Source organism: Ailuropoda melanoleuca, chromosome 13 (genome assembly GCF_002007445.2).
Source record: "Ailuropoda melanoleuca isolate Jingjing chromosome 13, ASM200744v2, whole genome shotgun sequence".
Classification (NCBI taxonomy): Eukaryota; Metazoa; Chordata; class Mammalia; order Carnivora; family Ursidae; genus Ailuropoda; species Ailuropoda melanoleuca.
Window position 1 is genome coordinate 90,316,368 of NC_048230.1, and position 15,337 is coordinate 90,331,704.

The following is a 15,337-nucleotide window of genomic DNA, read 5'->3' on the forward strand; positions in this document are numbered from 1 at the left end:
GATTTTGTGAACTGAGACAGGTGAGAGACAGGTGATCAAACCCACAAAGAGCTTCCCCGGGACCTGAAGAGCGCTGGGATTCCGCGAACCGGGGGAAGCTGCGGTGAACAAAAAGCACCTTGGCCCACAGGACTCAATGGCGCAAGAGAAAGCACTCCAGGCCTGGCCCCACCTACAAGGAGGACACCAAGCCAGGTCCCGCTAACCCTCACTACTCCGCCGGCAGCTGAACTCCGCCCCCCGACCTCCGGCCCGTGGACGTCCGCTGCGGCGCAGTCGTGACGACACTTCCTGCCGCCGGCGCCCACGTGGGAGGAAGTGTCGGTGCCCGCGGCCGCCGCTCCTGCTTGCCTCACTGGTTACGTTCGTCAGCCGGCCGGGCCGCTTCTTCCAGCCAGGCAGCCGCAATGGGAGTCCCGGCTTTCTTTCGCTGGCTCAGCCGCAAGTACCCGTCCATCATTGTCAACTGCGTGGAAGAGAAGGTGAGGAGGCGCCTGACGGCCGCCCGGCTAAAGCCCGGCAGTCAGGCGCGTTTAGGCCGCGGCCCTCGGCGCCCGCCGCCTGCCCCCGGGGCACCGTGCTGGGTCTCGCGCCGCTCTGTCGGCCCCCGGAGTCGGGGCCCGGGAAAGCGGGAGGGGCGGGGCGAGGGCCGAGAGGGGTACGAAGTCGCTTGAGGGCTGTTGCTCCCCTGCCCGCTTTTTCCGGGACCGGAAGGCCCCGCCCACGGCTTTGTTTCCTCCCGGCACCGCGCGTTTGGTTTTCGGAAGAGTCTTAAAGTCTGTTGAGCCGCTCCAGCCGGTCCGCAGAGTTAGCTGGTTAGGGATGCGCAGATGCTAAGCCTGGCCTTTAACAACCTTGTAAAGTAACACCTGGCGGCGAGATTTTTTGTTGTTTACTGTCCGTGCCTGAAAGGTTTTCTAGTGCAAGAGGCCAGTTGTTGGCTGTAGTCAGATTCGACGGCGAAAGCAGCCGTCTAGGACAAGATAGAAGGCTGATAAGTGACCCCTTGTCTAGGTGCCCTACTGTTGGACAGCTTGCTTGTTAAATTTTTCGGAATTCCTGGATGCACTCGAACAATACACTTTTTGTTGTTAGTTTGTTAGTACATACGTAGACTTTTGCCCATTCTTCAGTTTTGTTATTTAACGTTTCCGTGTTTCCAGTCCGAGTTCGATTTTGTACTCAATTAGAATTTTTGGATTGGGAAGATTCAGGGGCACATTATGCCTCCCACCCGCTTCGTTTTTGAAGGAAGTACCCAGTCGTCACTGAAAACTTATTCTTTTGCTAGAGGTGGTGAGATCTTGATTTTTGCTTATTTGCTATCCAAAGGGGGGATTGAAAGCCTTGTTTTGATGGTATTCCCAGTATTCCTTTTTTTTTTCTTTTCCAAAAAGAAACTGCTAAACTGAATTTTTCCTTTGTGTTTTGTAACTTTTATCAAACTTAACGTACATCTCGTTCCATTTTTACTTTCTAGTGATAACCACTTCTAACTGTTTGGGTTCTATTTCTGAATATCGTGCTTATACCTGATTATTGGTTTTGGATCTAGCTGTGGAATTCCAGCTATGATAGAAGAGGATTTAGTCGCTCATGCAAACCCCCCCCCCCCGCAATCTTACTAATAATAGTACATCACACACACACACACACACACACACACACACACAAAATAGCACATCACTATCTTTATTTCTTCTAAGGGCAAACTTGATAATTTTAATATGCCTTTATTTTTTACTGGATCTCCTGTATAAGGTATCCCTTGAGTTTTCACTGTCGAAGCTTAGGTATTAGCTTTTCTATTCTGGCTGCCCTTACTCTTCACCTCAGCTTGTCAGCTACATTTTTCCCTTGTTGGCATCCAAAATTAAATTGTCAGGATGTTGGCAATACTGATTTGTTTTAAAAGCTAAAAAAATTAGGCACCCCGCGGTGGCTCAGTCTTAAGGGTCTGATTTCGGCTCAGGTCATGATCTTGGGGTCCTGAGATAGAGCCCCCAGTAAGGATCCACGCTCAGCAGGGAGTATGCTTGTCCCTCTGCCCTCTTCTCCCCCCGCTCGTTCTGTCTCTCTAATAAATAAAATCTTTGAAAAATAATAAAAGCTGAAAAAATCAAATAGTATCGTCAGTTATTGTCACTATGCCGATTCAGGTTACATGCAACTTTTGTCTTTTTCTTGGTTTGCTTTTCTCTTTTCCTCTTTACATTGTTCCTGGTCCAAACTCCTTTTTGTCTCAGATATTCTATTAAGTCGTCTTTCTTCTTGGAGACTGCTTCTGGAGGTTTTTTATTTCTATTGCTGTCACACCTGGTTATTTCGGCTTGCTGGAAAGCTGTTTCTTGAGATTTTTAACAGTTCCTTCAATTGGAGGTACTGTTTTCTGATCATCTTTCTTGGCTTAAATCCTTGGTTTTTATTTTCAGTAGAATTCTTAAGTGCTAATGTGGGATGTGAGTTTTCTGAGTTCGTTCTATCCTTGTACACATGGATGATCATTAGCTAAACGTACGTAGTTTGAGTTTGAAGCTACATTTCCCTCAAAACTTTGAAAGCATTGTTCTTTTGACTTCTGTCATCCAGTGTTGTTGATGAGAAGCTGGATGTTAATGTGATTTATTTATTTAAGCAACACGCTTATGTAGTGTTTAACATGTACCAAGTGTTGTAGGCACTTTACAGATTAATTTATTAAATCTTCATAACCATATGATTATTAGTGCTTATTAGTATTATTATTACTGATGAGAAAACTGAAGCACAGAGGGGTTAAGTAATATACTTAAGGTCACTCAGCCAATGTTAGAGCCAGTGTCAACCAGGAAGACCATGCTCTTAATTTCTGTGTTGTTCTGCTTTCATTCTTTGTAGTTGATCTGTTTTTCTTTCTGAATTTTTAAAAGATCTTTATATCCTTGGTAGTGTAAGCTTTCATGATTGTGTACTTAGGTATAGGTTTTTAAAAAAATTTAAATTCATTTTTATCAGTACTTGGCTGACTCTCTGAGTCTGGAAACTTGTGTTCTTCAGTTCTAAAGAATGTTCTTTATTTTTTTTTTTTCCTGACCTTTTTCTCTGCCCTCTGAATTCTGGATACTGGGCCTCTGACTGATTTTTCTTTTTTCTCTGTTCTTCCCTCCTCCCCTCCCCTTTTGCAGCTTTATTGAGATGTAGTTGACCTACAGCAGACTGCGCGTATTTAAAGTGTACAATTTAATAGATATTGACATATATGTACATCCATGAAACCGTTACCACAATGGAGATAATAAACATCACTCTAAAACATTCCGTCTGCCCCTTTGTTATTTCTCCTTAAAGCCCCTCCCTGTTGCCCGTCTTTAATCAACCACTGGTATATTTCTGAATCTGTAGATAAGTTTTCATTTTCTAAGATTGTGTGTAAGTGGAATTGTATAGTAGGCACTCCTTTTTTTTTTTTTTAAAACCTGGTTCAGTTTCATTCAGGATAATTATTTTGAAGTCATTCATGTTAACGTGTATCAGCAGTTCATTTCTTTTTATTTTTGAATAGTGTTCTATGTTGTGTGTATATCATATTTTGTTTATTCATTCATCTGAGGAACATTTGGATTGCTTCCAATTTGGAGCATCAGAAAAACCCAAAAAACACAAAAAACAACTATGAACTTTGGTGTCCAAGCCTTTGTGTGGATGTATGCTTTCATTTATTTAGGGAAATTACCTGGGAGTGAAATGATTGACTTGTATGGTAGATGTGTGGTTATTTGAAAAGAAAACTTACTATACTGTTTTCCCAAGTGGTTGTACAATTTTGCATTGCCACCAGTAGTTTGACAGTTCTAGTTGCTCTGTTTCTTTGCCAACGCCTGTAATGGTTAGTTTTTTTTTCGGTTTTAGTCCTTCTAATGTAGTTTTATCTCTTGGTTTTAATTTGCATTTCTTTAATGACAAATGATGTGGAGCATCTTTTTGGGTGCTTATTTGCCTTCCATCTATCTTCTTGAGTGAGATGTCTATTCAGATCTTTTGCCCCCCCCCTTTTTTTAAAGGATGGAGAGGGAGAAAGGGGCAGGGGCAGAGGGAGAGGAAGACAAAGACTCCTAAGCAGGCTTCCTGCCTAGTGCAGAGCCCAAAGTGGGGCTTGATCTTACAACCCTGAGATCATGACCTGAGCCAAAATCAAGAGTCAGCTGAGCCACCCAGGTGCCCCTACATTGATTTTTTTAATTGTTAAACCCACCTTGCATTTCTTAAATCCCACTTGATCATGGTGTGTTATTTTTATGTATTGTTAGATTCAATTTTCTAAAGCTTTCTTGAGAATTTTTACCTTTATGCTCAAAAAGGATATTTGTCTTCCACTGTTCTTAGGTCTTTGTCCACTTTTGGTATCAGAGTAATTTTGATGTCAGATTGAGTTGTGATGTGTATGTTCTCTTCGGTTTTCTGGGAAAGTTTTTGGGGAATTGGTATTATTTCTTCCTTAAGTATTTGGTAGAATTCACCAGTGAAGCCATCCAAACCTGAAGTTTTTTGGGAAGGATTTTTTTTAGCTACAGGTTCAGTTTCTTTAAGTGAACATAGAGCTATTAAGATTATCTTTTTTTTAAAATGAGTTTGTGTGTCTCCTTGATTTTGTCCATTTCATCTAGGTAGTCAAATTTGTTGATACAAAGTTGTTCATAGGATTCCTTATTATCCTTTTGCTCGCAATAGAAAACTTAATGATGTCATCTTTCTCATTCCTGATACTAGTTTTTCTTTTTGTTTCATTATCAGACTGGCTAGACGGATCTCAAAGAACTAGCTTTTGATTTCATTCATCTTTTTTTTCCTATTGTTTGTTCTGCTTTTTATTGACTTCTGCCCTTATTACTTATTTCTTATGGTCCCTTTGGGTTTAGCTGCTTTTCTTGCCCTCATTTCTTTTTTTTTTTTCCTTAAGATTTTATTTATTTATTTGACAGAGACAGCCAGCGAGAGAGGGAACACAAGCAGGGGGAGTGGGAGAGGAAGAAGCAGGCTCCTAGCGGAGGAGCCTGATGTGGGGCTCCATCCCAGAACACTGGGATCACGCCCTGAGCCGAAGGCAGATGCTTAACCACTGCGCCACCCAGGCGCCCCTGTCCTCATTTCTTAAGGTGACAGCTGAGGTCATTGCTTTGATACATTGTTTCTTCTCATGTTGGTTTGGAATGCCTGCTACTACTGTGTCAGTTACATCCCACAAATGCTGACATGTTGTGTTTTCATTTTTATTCAGTAACAAATACTTTCTAATAGACTCTTTGACTTCTTTGGCCCATTCGTTATTTATAACTGTTACTTACTGATTTTTCAAATATTGGGGATTTTAGACTTTTTTTTGTTATTGATTTCTAATTTAGTTCACTGTCAGAGAACATACTTTTCATAATTTGAATCTTTTTAAAGTTGACCTGATTTGTTCTATGGCCCAGAATATGGTGTTGGTAAATGTCATTTTGCCTTAAAAGAGATAAAAGTTCTGCTGTTGGGTGGAGTGTTTTGTTAATGTTATCATATGATTTTATTTCTTCTATCAGTTACTGATAGGGGTGTGGAAATCTATTATATATAATTATTTGGATACATCTGTTTCTTGTTTCAGTTCTGTTGGTGTTTGCTCCTTGCATTTTGCAGCTCTTTTATAAGGTGCATAAATGCTTAGGATTTTTATGTCTTCTTGAAGAATATGCTCCTTTATTGTTACAAAATTAACTTTTTTGGGGGCTCCTGGATGACTCAGTTGAGCATCTGACTTTTGGTTTTGGCTCAAGTTGTGATCTTGAGTTGTGGGATTGAACCCTTCGTCGGGTTCTACGCTCCTGTGCTCAGCGTGGAGTCTACTTGTGATTCTCTGCCTCTCCCTCTGCCCCTCCCCCGCTCACTCTTTTTATCTCTCAAATAAATAAAGTCTTTTAAAAAATTATCTTTTTTTATCCCCAGTATCCCTGTCCCTTTGCTCTGAAATCTGTTTTGTTCAGTATTAAGATAGTAGGTCTTCTGACTAGGTCTGTTTCTTTTTGTGTCTTTATATTTAGAGTGTTTTTATAGATAATGTACAGTTGGGTCTTGTTTTTTTATACTGTTTGATGATCTCTTCCCTCTTGTATTGTGGCAAAATACACGTAACATAAAATTTACCATTTTAACCATTTTTAAGTGTAGAATTCAGTGGCCTTAAGTACATTCACAATATTGTGAAACCATTACCATTATTCATTTCTAGAACTTCCATCATCCCAAACAAACGCTACCCATTAAACAATAATTCTCTGTGCTCCCTCCTCTGCTTTCTGTCTTGTGAATTTGCCTGTTTTAAGGACCTGGTGTAAATGGAATCATATAATATTTGTCATTTTGTGTCTGGATTGTCACTTAGCATAACGTTTTCAAGACTTACCCATGTTTGCATGTATCAGAATTTCATTCCTTTTTAAGGCTAATCATGTCGCATTGTATGTATATATCACATCTTTTTGTTTGGACACTTGGGTCATTTTTACCTTTTGACTACTGTGAATAAAGCTGTTGTCAACATTGGTGTATAATTATATGTATTAATATCAATGCTTAGGGTATATACGTATGAGTAGTCCCTGCTTTCAGCTCTTGGAGTATATACCTATGAGTGGAATTACTGGATCTTGTTGTAATTCTGTTTACCTTTCTGAGGAACTGCCAGACTGTTTTCCTAGTCTCCACTTTGTAAGCAGGGCATTGAGGACATTTATATTTCACGTGAGTATTGGTATGGTTAGACTTAAATTTATCAGCTGTTTTCAGTCTCACTTGTTCTTTGTTTCCATTTTCCAGTTCTTTTGGATTGAGTATTTTTTTATGATTTCATTTTTATCTCTTCTTTTGATTTAACTACTCTTTATTCATTCAGCCCTCAGTTTTTCACTTTGTGTCCTTGGCTTATATAGTCCTCCATTCATTAGCTTTCCATTCTTAAGAAAAATGCCTTGGGCACCTGGGTGGCTCAGTTGGTTAAGCATTTGCCTTCAACTCAGGTCGTTTGCCTTCGACTCATGTCATGATCCCAGGGTTTTGGGATCGAGCCCCATGTCTGGTTCTCTGCTCAGCGGGGAGCCTGCTTCTCCATCTCCCTCTGCCTGCCACTCAGCCTGCTTGTCTTCTCTCTCTCTCTCTCTGTCAAATAGATAAAAACCTTTAGAAAAAGAAAATGCCTTAAACTCTGTTAAAGTCTAAAGAACTAGCGCTGCTTGCATTATACTGTGCTTCTCCCTACAGTCTCTATTCTCTGGTTATTTCTGTGTGAGAGCTGAAACAAGGCTGTGTTGCCTTGTTTGACTTTAGCTGGGAGTGTGCATGTTGGTGGACTCAATTTTTCACTGCTCTGCTCATGTTTGTTAATGACTGTGAGAGTGCTGCAAATACTGATTTGGGGGTTACCAAAAATTTTTTATTAAGTAGGTGAACTAGCAAATATGGAATTCATGAATAATTAAGAGCAGTGGTATATATGCCACACAGGGTAATTGTGTGAATTAAATCAATTAATACGGGCAAGTTCTTCAAACATTGCTTTGTACAAACACTTGATATTTCAGAATCTTATTGCTAAATTAAGTTTCAGGAGTTTGTATGTCCAAGTAAAAGTGGGGATATATTTGTGTCTAACTTTTGGTAATATTGTGTAGTGTAAGATGGTGCTCTGTTTTCATGTGGTGAAATCCAGGTTTCCTACCCTGCTTTTTTTCCCCCCCTTTTCCTTCTATTTTATTGAGTACTTTGTTATGACAGGCACTAATTTAAGGGCAGGAGGGACAGTAATGAACAAGGAGGCTGTTGGTCTCTGATTCTTCATTCAGTTTTGATCAGTATAATATTTTGGGGGGAGATGGCTACTACATTTTTAGGTAGCTTTATTGAGATGTATGATTCATGTACCATACAATTCACCCATTTAAAGTTTATAATTAAATGGTTTTTTGTATATTCATGGATGTGGGCAACCATCCCCACAGTCAGTTTTAGAACATTTTCACACCTCAGAAAGAAACCTGTACCATGTGGCTACCAACCCACTATCCCCTGCCCCTAAGCAACCACTAATTTACTTTCTGTCTCTATAGATTTCTCCATTGTGACTTTATGTGAATGGAATCATTTAGTGTGTTTTTTATCTGGCTGGCTTCTTTCACTTAACATTATATTTTCAAGGTGCATCCATGTTGTAGCATATGTCAGTACATCATTCTTTTTTATGGCTAAATAATGCGTCATTGTGTGGATATGCCACGTTTTGTTTATCCATTTGTGTGTTGATGGACTTCTGGGTTGTTTTCACTTTTTTTTTTTTTTAAAGATTTTTTTTTTTTTTTTTTTTTTTCGACAGAGATAGAGACAGCCAGCGAGAGAGGGAACACAAGCAGGGGGAGTGGGAGAGGAAGAAGCAGGCTCATAGCAGAAAAGCCTGATGTGGGGCTCGATCCCATAACGCTGGGATCACGCCCTGAGCCGAAGGCAGATGCTTAACCGCTATGCCACCCAGGCGCCCCAGTTTTCGCTTTTTTTTGACTTGTATGAGTAATGGTACTACATTCACGTACAGGTTTCTGTGTGGACATGTTTTCATTTACTGGGTATATACCTAGAAGTGGAAATCTTGAAGTATAGGGGAACTGCCAAACTGTTTTCCATAGTGGCTGCAACATTTTAGTTCCTACCAGCAGTGTCTTAGGGTTTTAGTTTCTCCACATTCTCACTAACACTTATCTGACTTTATTTTCGCCATCCTTATGGGTGTGAAGTGATATCTCATTATAGTTTTGATGTACATTTCCCTTAGGACTGAATTATACTGAGCGTCTTTTTTCATGTGCTTCTTGGCCATTTGTATATCTTTTTTGGAGAAATGTCTATTCATATTCTTTGCCTGTTTTTAAATTGGGTTGTCTTTTGATTGAATTGGAAGAGTTTTTAAAATGTACATATTATGAATACAAGCCCCTTAAAAGATGTATATCTTGCAAATGTTTTTTTCCTATTTTGGGTTGTCTTTCCGCTTTCTTGACAGTGTCCTTTGAAGCATGAAGTTCTTAATTTTGATGATAAAATCTAATTTATTTTTTCTTTAGTTGCTTGTGCTTTTGGTGTCACATCTAACAATCCATTGCCAAATCCAAATCGTGAAGATTTATGTCCATGTTTTCTCCTGAGAGCTTTATACTTTTAGCTCTTAAATGTGGGTGCATGATCCATTTTGAGTAAACTTGCATATGGTGCATGGTTAGGGTCCAACTTCATTCTTTGGTGTGTGGCTATCCAGTTGTTACAGCATCATTTGTTGAAAACTGTTCTTTGCTAATTGAATGGTCTTGACGCCTTGTAAAAAGTAGTTGACTATAGGTGTATGGGTTTATTTCTGGTCTTTCATTTCTGTTCTGTTGATCTATATGTTTATCCTTGTACCAGTACCATAATGTCTTGATTACCATTGCTTTGTAGTAAATTTTGAAGTCAGGAAGTATTAGTCCTCTAGTTTACTCCTTTTTGAGGATTATTTTATATATTCTGGCTTCCTTGCAATTGCACATGAATTTTACAGTCCACTTCAGAGTATAGATTTTACATTTCTTTGATTAATTTTAGTTTCAGGATACTATTATGACTGGAATTGTTTTCTTAATTTTGAATTGTTCATTGCAAGTGTATAGAAATTAAATTAGTTTTTTTATATTGATCTTGTGTCCTGCAGCCTTGCTGAACTCTCATATATTCTAATAGTTTTTTAGTGGCTTCATTAGGATTTTCTATATACAAGATCATGTCATGCAAATAGAGAGTTTTACTTCCTCCTTTACAATGTAGATGCTTTTTACTTTTTCTTGCTTACCTGGGTAGAACCTCCATGACAATTTAGAATAGAAATGACAAAGAGTGGACATCCTTGCCTTGTTCTGGCTTTAGAGGGAAACCATCTACTTTATCCCGTTTAGTATGATGTTAACTGTTTTTTTATAGATGCCCTTTATGTAAGGAACTTATCTTCCATTCCTAGTTTATTGAGTAGTTGTTTGGTTTTTGTTTTTATCACGAAAGAGTGTTGGATATTCTCAAATGCTTTTTCTACATCTTTTGAGATGGTCATGTGATTTTTGTCTTTCATTCTAGTCATGTGATGTATTGCATTAATTGATTTTTTGATGTTAAACCAACTTTGCATTGTTAGGATAAACCCTACTTGGTCATGCTGTATAATTCTTTTCATGTATTGCCAGATCCAGTTTGCTAGTATTTTGTTGAGGACTTTTACATCCGTGTTCATAAGAGAGTCTGTAGTTTTGTTTTCTTGTGACATCTTTGTCTAGTTTTGGTTATCAGGATAATACTGGCCTCATAAGATGTGTTGGAAAGTGTTTCTTCCTTTTCTTTTTTTGGGAAGATTTTGTGAAGAATTGGTGTTCATTCTTCTTTGAGTATTGGGTAGAATTTAGTGGAGAAACCATTTAGGCTTGTGTGTTTTGTTTTTTTTTTTAAAGATTTTATTTGTCAGGCAGAGAGAGAGAGAGAAAGAGAGAGAGAGCGAGTGGGTGCCCACAGCAGGGGGAGTAGCAGGTAGAGGGAGAAGCAGACTCCCCGTTGATCAGGGAGCCCAATGCAGGACTCAATCCCAGGACCCTGGGATCATGACCTGAGCTTAAAGCAGATGCTTCACTGACTAAGCCACCCAGGCATCCCTAAGCTTGTGCTTTTCTTTGTGAATAGTGTTTTTTTTTTTTAAACTGGCTTTGCCTCATATATAGGTCTATTCAGATTATTTCTTTTGTCATTTTTGTAGTTTGTCTTTCTATTAATTTGTACATTTCATCTAAGTTACCTAATTTGTTGGTGTACTATTCATGATCCTTTTTGTTTCTGTAAAGTTGACAGTAACGTTAGTCCTCTCTTGTTTCTGATTCTAGTAATTTGAATCTTCTCTTTTTCTAGGTCAAACTGACTACAGGTTTGTTAATCTTTTCAAAGAACCAACTTTTGGTCTCATAGGTTTTTTTCTTTTTATCTTTTTATTTTTTGTTTTTCCTCTGATGTCATATCTTCTGCTGGCTTTGGGTTGAATTTGCTGTAATTTTTCTAGCATCTTAAGGTGCATATATGTATGGTTAGGTTATGGATTTGAGGTCTTTCTTAATATATATAAGTTTCCCTCTGAACACTGCTTCGACTCTATACCATAAGTTTTGGTATACTGTATCTTCATTTTTGTTCATCTCAAAGTATTTTTTAAATTCTCTTTTTGATTTCTTTGCCTCATTGGTTATTCATTCATGAGTGTGTTTAATTTCCACATATTTATGACTTTGCCAGATTTCCTCCTGTTATTTCTAATGTCATTTCATTGTGTTTGGAGAACATATTTTGAATTATTTTTATGCTTTTAAATTTTTGAGATTTGTTTATGGCCGGGTGTTTGGTATGCTGGAAGGTGTTCCATAAGGAGTTGAGAATGTATATTCTGTTGTTGGGTGGAGTGTTCTATAGAAGTCTGTTGGATCTGGTTGGTTAATAGTGGTGTTCACGTCATCTATTTCCTTACTGATCTTCAGTCTAGTTTAATTCATTATTGAAAGTGGAGTATTGAAGTCTCTACATATTACTTTTGAATTGTGTATTTTTTTCATTTCTGTCATTTATTAAAAGGTTTGTGTTTTAAAAAGTTTTTTACAACAGCTTTTTACTTTTAAATTCAAGTACAATTAGCACACAGTGTTATTTAGATGTACGCAGTGTTAGTTTCACATATACAGTATGATTCAGCAATTCTCTACGTTATTTAGTGCTCATTAGGATAAATTCATTCTAAATCCCGTTTATGCATTTCACCCATCCGCCCACACACTGGCCACCAGGAGTTTGTTCTTTGTGTGTAACAGTCTGTTTTTTGTCTTTTTGTCTTTTGTTTCTAAAACTCCACATATGAGTGAAATCATATTGTATTTGTCTTTCACTATCTAACTTATTTCACTTTGCATTATATCCTCTAGGCCCATCATGTTGTTGCATATGGCAAGATCTCATTCTTTTTAATGGCTGAGTAATATTGTGTGTGTGTGTGTGTGTGTGTATCACAATTTCTTTATCCATTCGTCTGTGGATGGACACTTGGGGCGCTTCTGTATTTGGCTGTTGTAAATAATGGAGTAAACATAAGGGTGCATGTATCTTTTTGAATTAGTGTTTCTGTTTTCTTCAGGTAAGTAATCGAGTAGTGGAATTAACTGGATCATAAATTCTGTTTTTAATTTTTTGAGGAATCTCCATACTATTTTCCGCAGTGGCTGCACCAATTTGCATTCTTACCAGCAGTACAGAAGGGTTCCTTTTACTCCACATCCTCGCCAACACTTGTTATTTGTGTTGATTTTAGCCATTCTGACAGGTATGGAATATCTCATTGTGGCTTCGATTTGCATTTTTCTGATAATTCATAGTGTTGAGCATCTTCTCTGGTGTTGGCCATTTAAATGTCTTCTTTGGAAAAATGTCTATTCAGGGCCTTTGCCTATTTTTAAATTGGATTATTTGGTTTTTTTGGTGTCAGGTTGTGTAAGTTCTTTATATAGTTTGATTATTAACCCCTTATAGGACATATTATATGTAAATGTTTTCTATTCTCTAGGTTGCCTTTTTGTTTTGTTGATGTTTTCCTTCACTGTGCAAACGTTTATTTTGGTATAGTCCCAGCAATTTAATTTTGTTTTTGTTTCCCTTGCCTGAGGAGACATATCTAGAGAACTATTTCTATTGCCAATGTCAGAGAATTTTTGCCAGTGTTTTCTTCTAGGAGTTTTATGGTTTCAGATCTCACATTTAGGTCCTTCGTTAATCCATTTTGAGTTTATTTTTGTGCATGGTGTAAGAAAGTGGTCAAGTTTCATTTTTTGCATGCAGCTGTCCAGTTTTCTCAACACCATTTGTTGAAGAGACTGTCTTTTCCCCATTGTATATTCTTGCCTTCTTTGTCATAGATTAATTGATCATAGATGCATGGGTTTATTTCGGCTCTCTGTTTTGTTCCACTGATCTGTGTCTCTTTTTTTGTGCCAGTACCATACTGTTTTGATTACTACAGCTTGGTAGAGTACATCTTGAAATCTGGGATTGTGATACCTGAAGTTTTGTTCTTCTATATCAAAATTGTTTTGGCTATTTGGGGTCTTTTGTGATCCCATACCACACTTTAGTATTATTTGTTCTAGTTCTGTGAACAGTGTTATTGGTATTTTGATAGGGATTGCAATAAATCTGTAGATTGCTTTGGATAGTATGGACGTTTTAACAATATTGGTTTTCTCAGTCCCTGAGCATGGAATATCTATGTCATCTTCAGTTTCTTTCTTCAGTATTTTATAGTTTTTAGAGCACAGGTCTTTAACCTTCTTGGTTAGGTTCATTCCTATGGATTTTATTATTTTGGGTGCAACTGTAAAGGAATTTAAAAAAAAAATTCCCTTTCTGTGCCACTTCATTATTCGTGTGTAAAATACAATGGATTTCTGTATATTAATTTTGTGTCCTGTGACTTTACTGAATTCATTTATTAGTTCTAGTAGTTTTTTGGTGGAATCTTTAGGGTTTTCTATGTATAATATCATCTGCAAACAGTAATAGTTTTATTTCTTTACCAGTGAATGCTTTTTCTTTTTCTTGTCTGATTGCTGTGGCTAGGACTTCCAGTGTTGTGTTGAATAAAAGTAGTGAGAGTGGCCATCCTTGTCTTGTTTCTGATCTTAGAAGAAAAGCTTTCAGGTTTTCATCACTGAGTATCATGTTAGCTGTGGGTTTTTCATATATGGTCTTTATTTTTTATTTTTTTTTTAAGATTTATTTATCTGAGCAAGGGAGGGGCAGGGCGGGGGGGGGCGGGAGAGAGAATCCCAGGCAGGCCCCACACTGAGGACAGAGCCCCAATGCAGGGCTTGATCTCAAGACCCTGAGATCATGACCTGAGCCAAAATCAAGAGTCATACACTTAACCCACTGAGCAACCCTAGGCACTCCCATATGGTCTTTATTATGTGGAGGTGTATTCTCTCTAAGTCTACTTTGTTGAGTGTTTTCTTTTTTTATATTGGTAGATGTTATCCTTTATCGAGTGCTTTTTCTGCATCTATTGAAATCATATGGTTTATATCTTCTTGTTAATGTGATGTATCATATTGATTATGAATATTGAAGCACCCTTGAATCTCTGGAATAAATCCCATTTGATCATGGTGAATGATTTTTTAAATGTATTGTTGGGTTTGGTGTGCTAATATTTTGTTGGGGATATTTGCATCTATGTTCATCAGAGATATTGTCCTGTAGTTTTATTTTTTGGTAGTGTTTTTATTTGCTTTTGGTATCAGGGTGATGCTGGCCTCCTGGAATAAATTTGGAAGCTTTCCTTCCTCTTCTTTTTTTGGGGGGTGGGAATAGTTTGAGAAGAACAGATGTTGACACTTCTTTAAGTATTGGGGTGGGGGGAAGTGCAGAGGGAGAGGAGAGAGAGAATCTTTTTTTTTTTTAAGATTTTATTTATTTATTCGACAGAAACGATGAGAGAGTGAACACAAGCAAGGGGAGTGTGAGAGGGAGAGGCAGGCTTCCCACCGAGCAAGGGAGCCTGAAGGGGGGCTCGATCCCAGGACCCTGGGATCACGCCCTGAGCCAAAGGCAGATGCTTAACGACTGAGCCACCCAGGCGCCCTTGTTTCATTTATTCTTGCTCTAATCTTTATCATTTCCTTTGTTGCACTTGCTTTGGAAAGCTTCATGTATTTTGATGCTTTGTTATTGGGAGCGTGTATGTTTTCAATTGTTATAATTTCTTGATGGATTGATCCTCTTATAAAATATTATTTCTGGGTTTTTTTTTAAGTGTATTTTGTCTGATGTTGGTATAACAGTTCTTCTACCTTTCTTGTGGTTGTTGTTGCATGGTATTCCTATCCATTTACTTTCATTTTCTATCTCTGAGTCACAGGTATGTCCCCTGTAAACACCTGTACCTATAAATATAAACAACATATAGTTGGATCTTTTTTTTAAATCTGGTCTGACAGTTTCTCACTTTTGATTGGATTCTTTAATCCATTTACATTTAATGTTATTGATATAGTTGGATTTATATCTGCTGTTTTACTTTCTGTTTTCCATATGTATTTTATAATGTAGAACTTAATTTTCATTACTGACCTTTTTTTCGCTATTTTTTTAGAGTGTTTTTTTAAATGGTTTCTCTGGGGTTTGCCAAATACCATTGACTCTTGAGCAACATGGGGGTTAGGGTTACTGGCCCCCACACAGTTGA

The 15,337-nt window shown here is 38.0% G+C and overlaps 1 protein-coding gene across 2 annotated transcripts in view; it reads left to right on the forward strand.

The window, feature by feature from the left end:
- The first annotated feature begins 304 nt into the window (after positions 1–304).
- Positions 305–15,337, forward strand: part of XRN2 (5'-3' exoribonuclease 2) — an 84,679-nt gene continuing 69,646 nt past the window's right edge. For both annotated transcript variants that reach the window (XM_002923106.4, XM_034639810.1), the window contains exon 1: positions 305–482. In XM_002923106.4, coding sequence (XP_002923152.1) covers positions 408–482 — 75 coding nt within the window. In that variant the 5' untranslated portion in view covers positions 305–407. The remainder of the gene's footprint in view (positions 483–15,337) is intronic.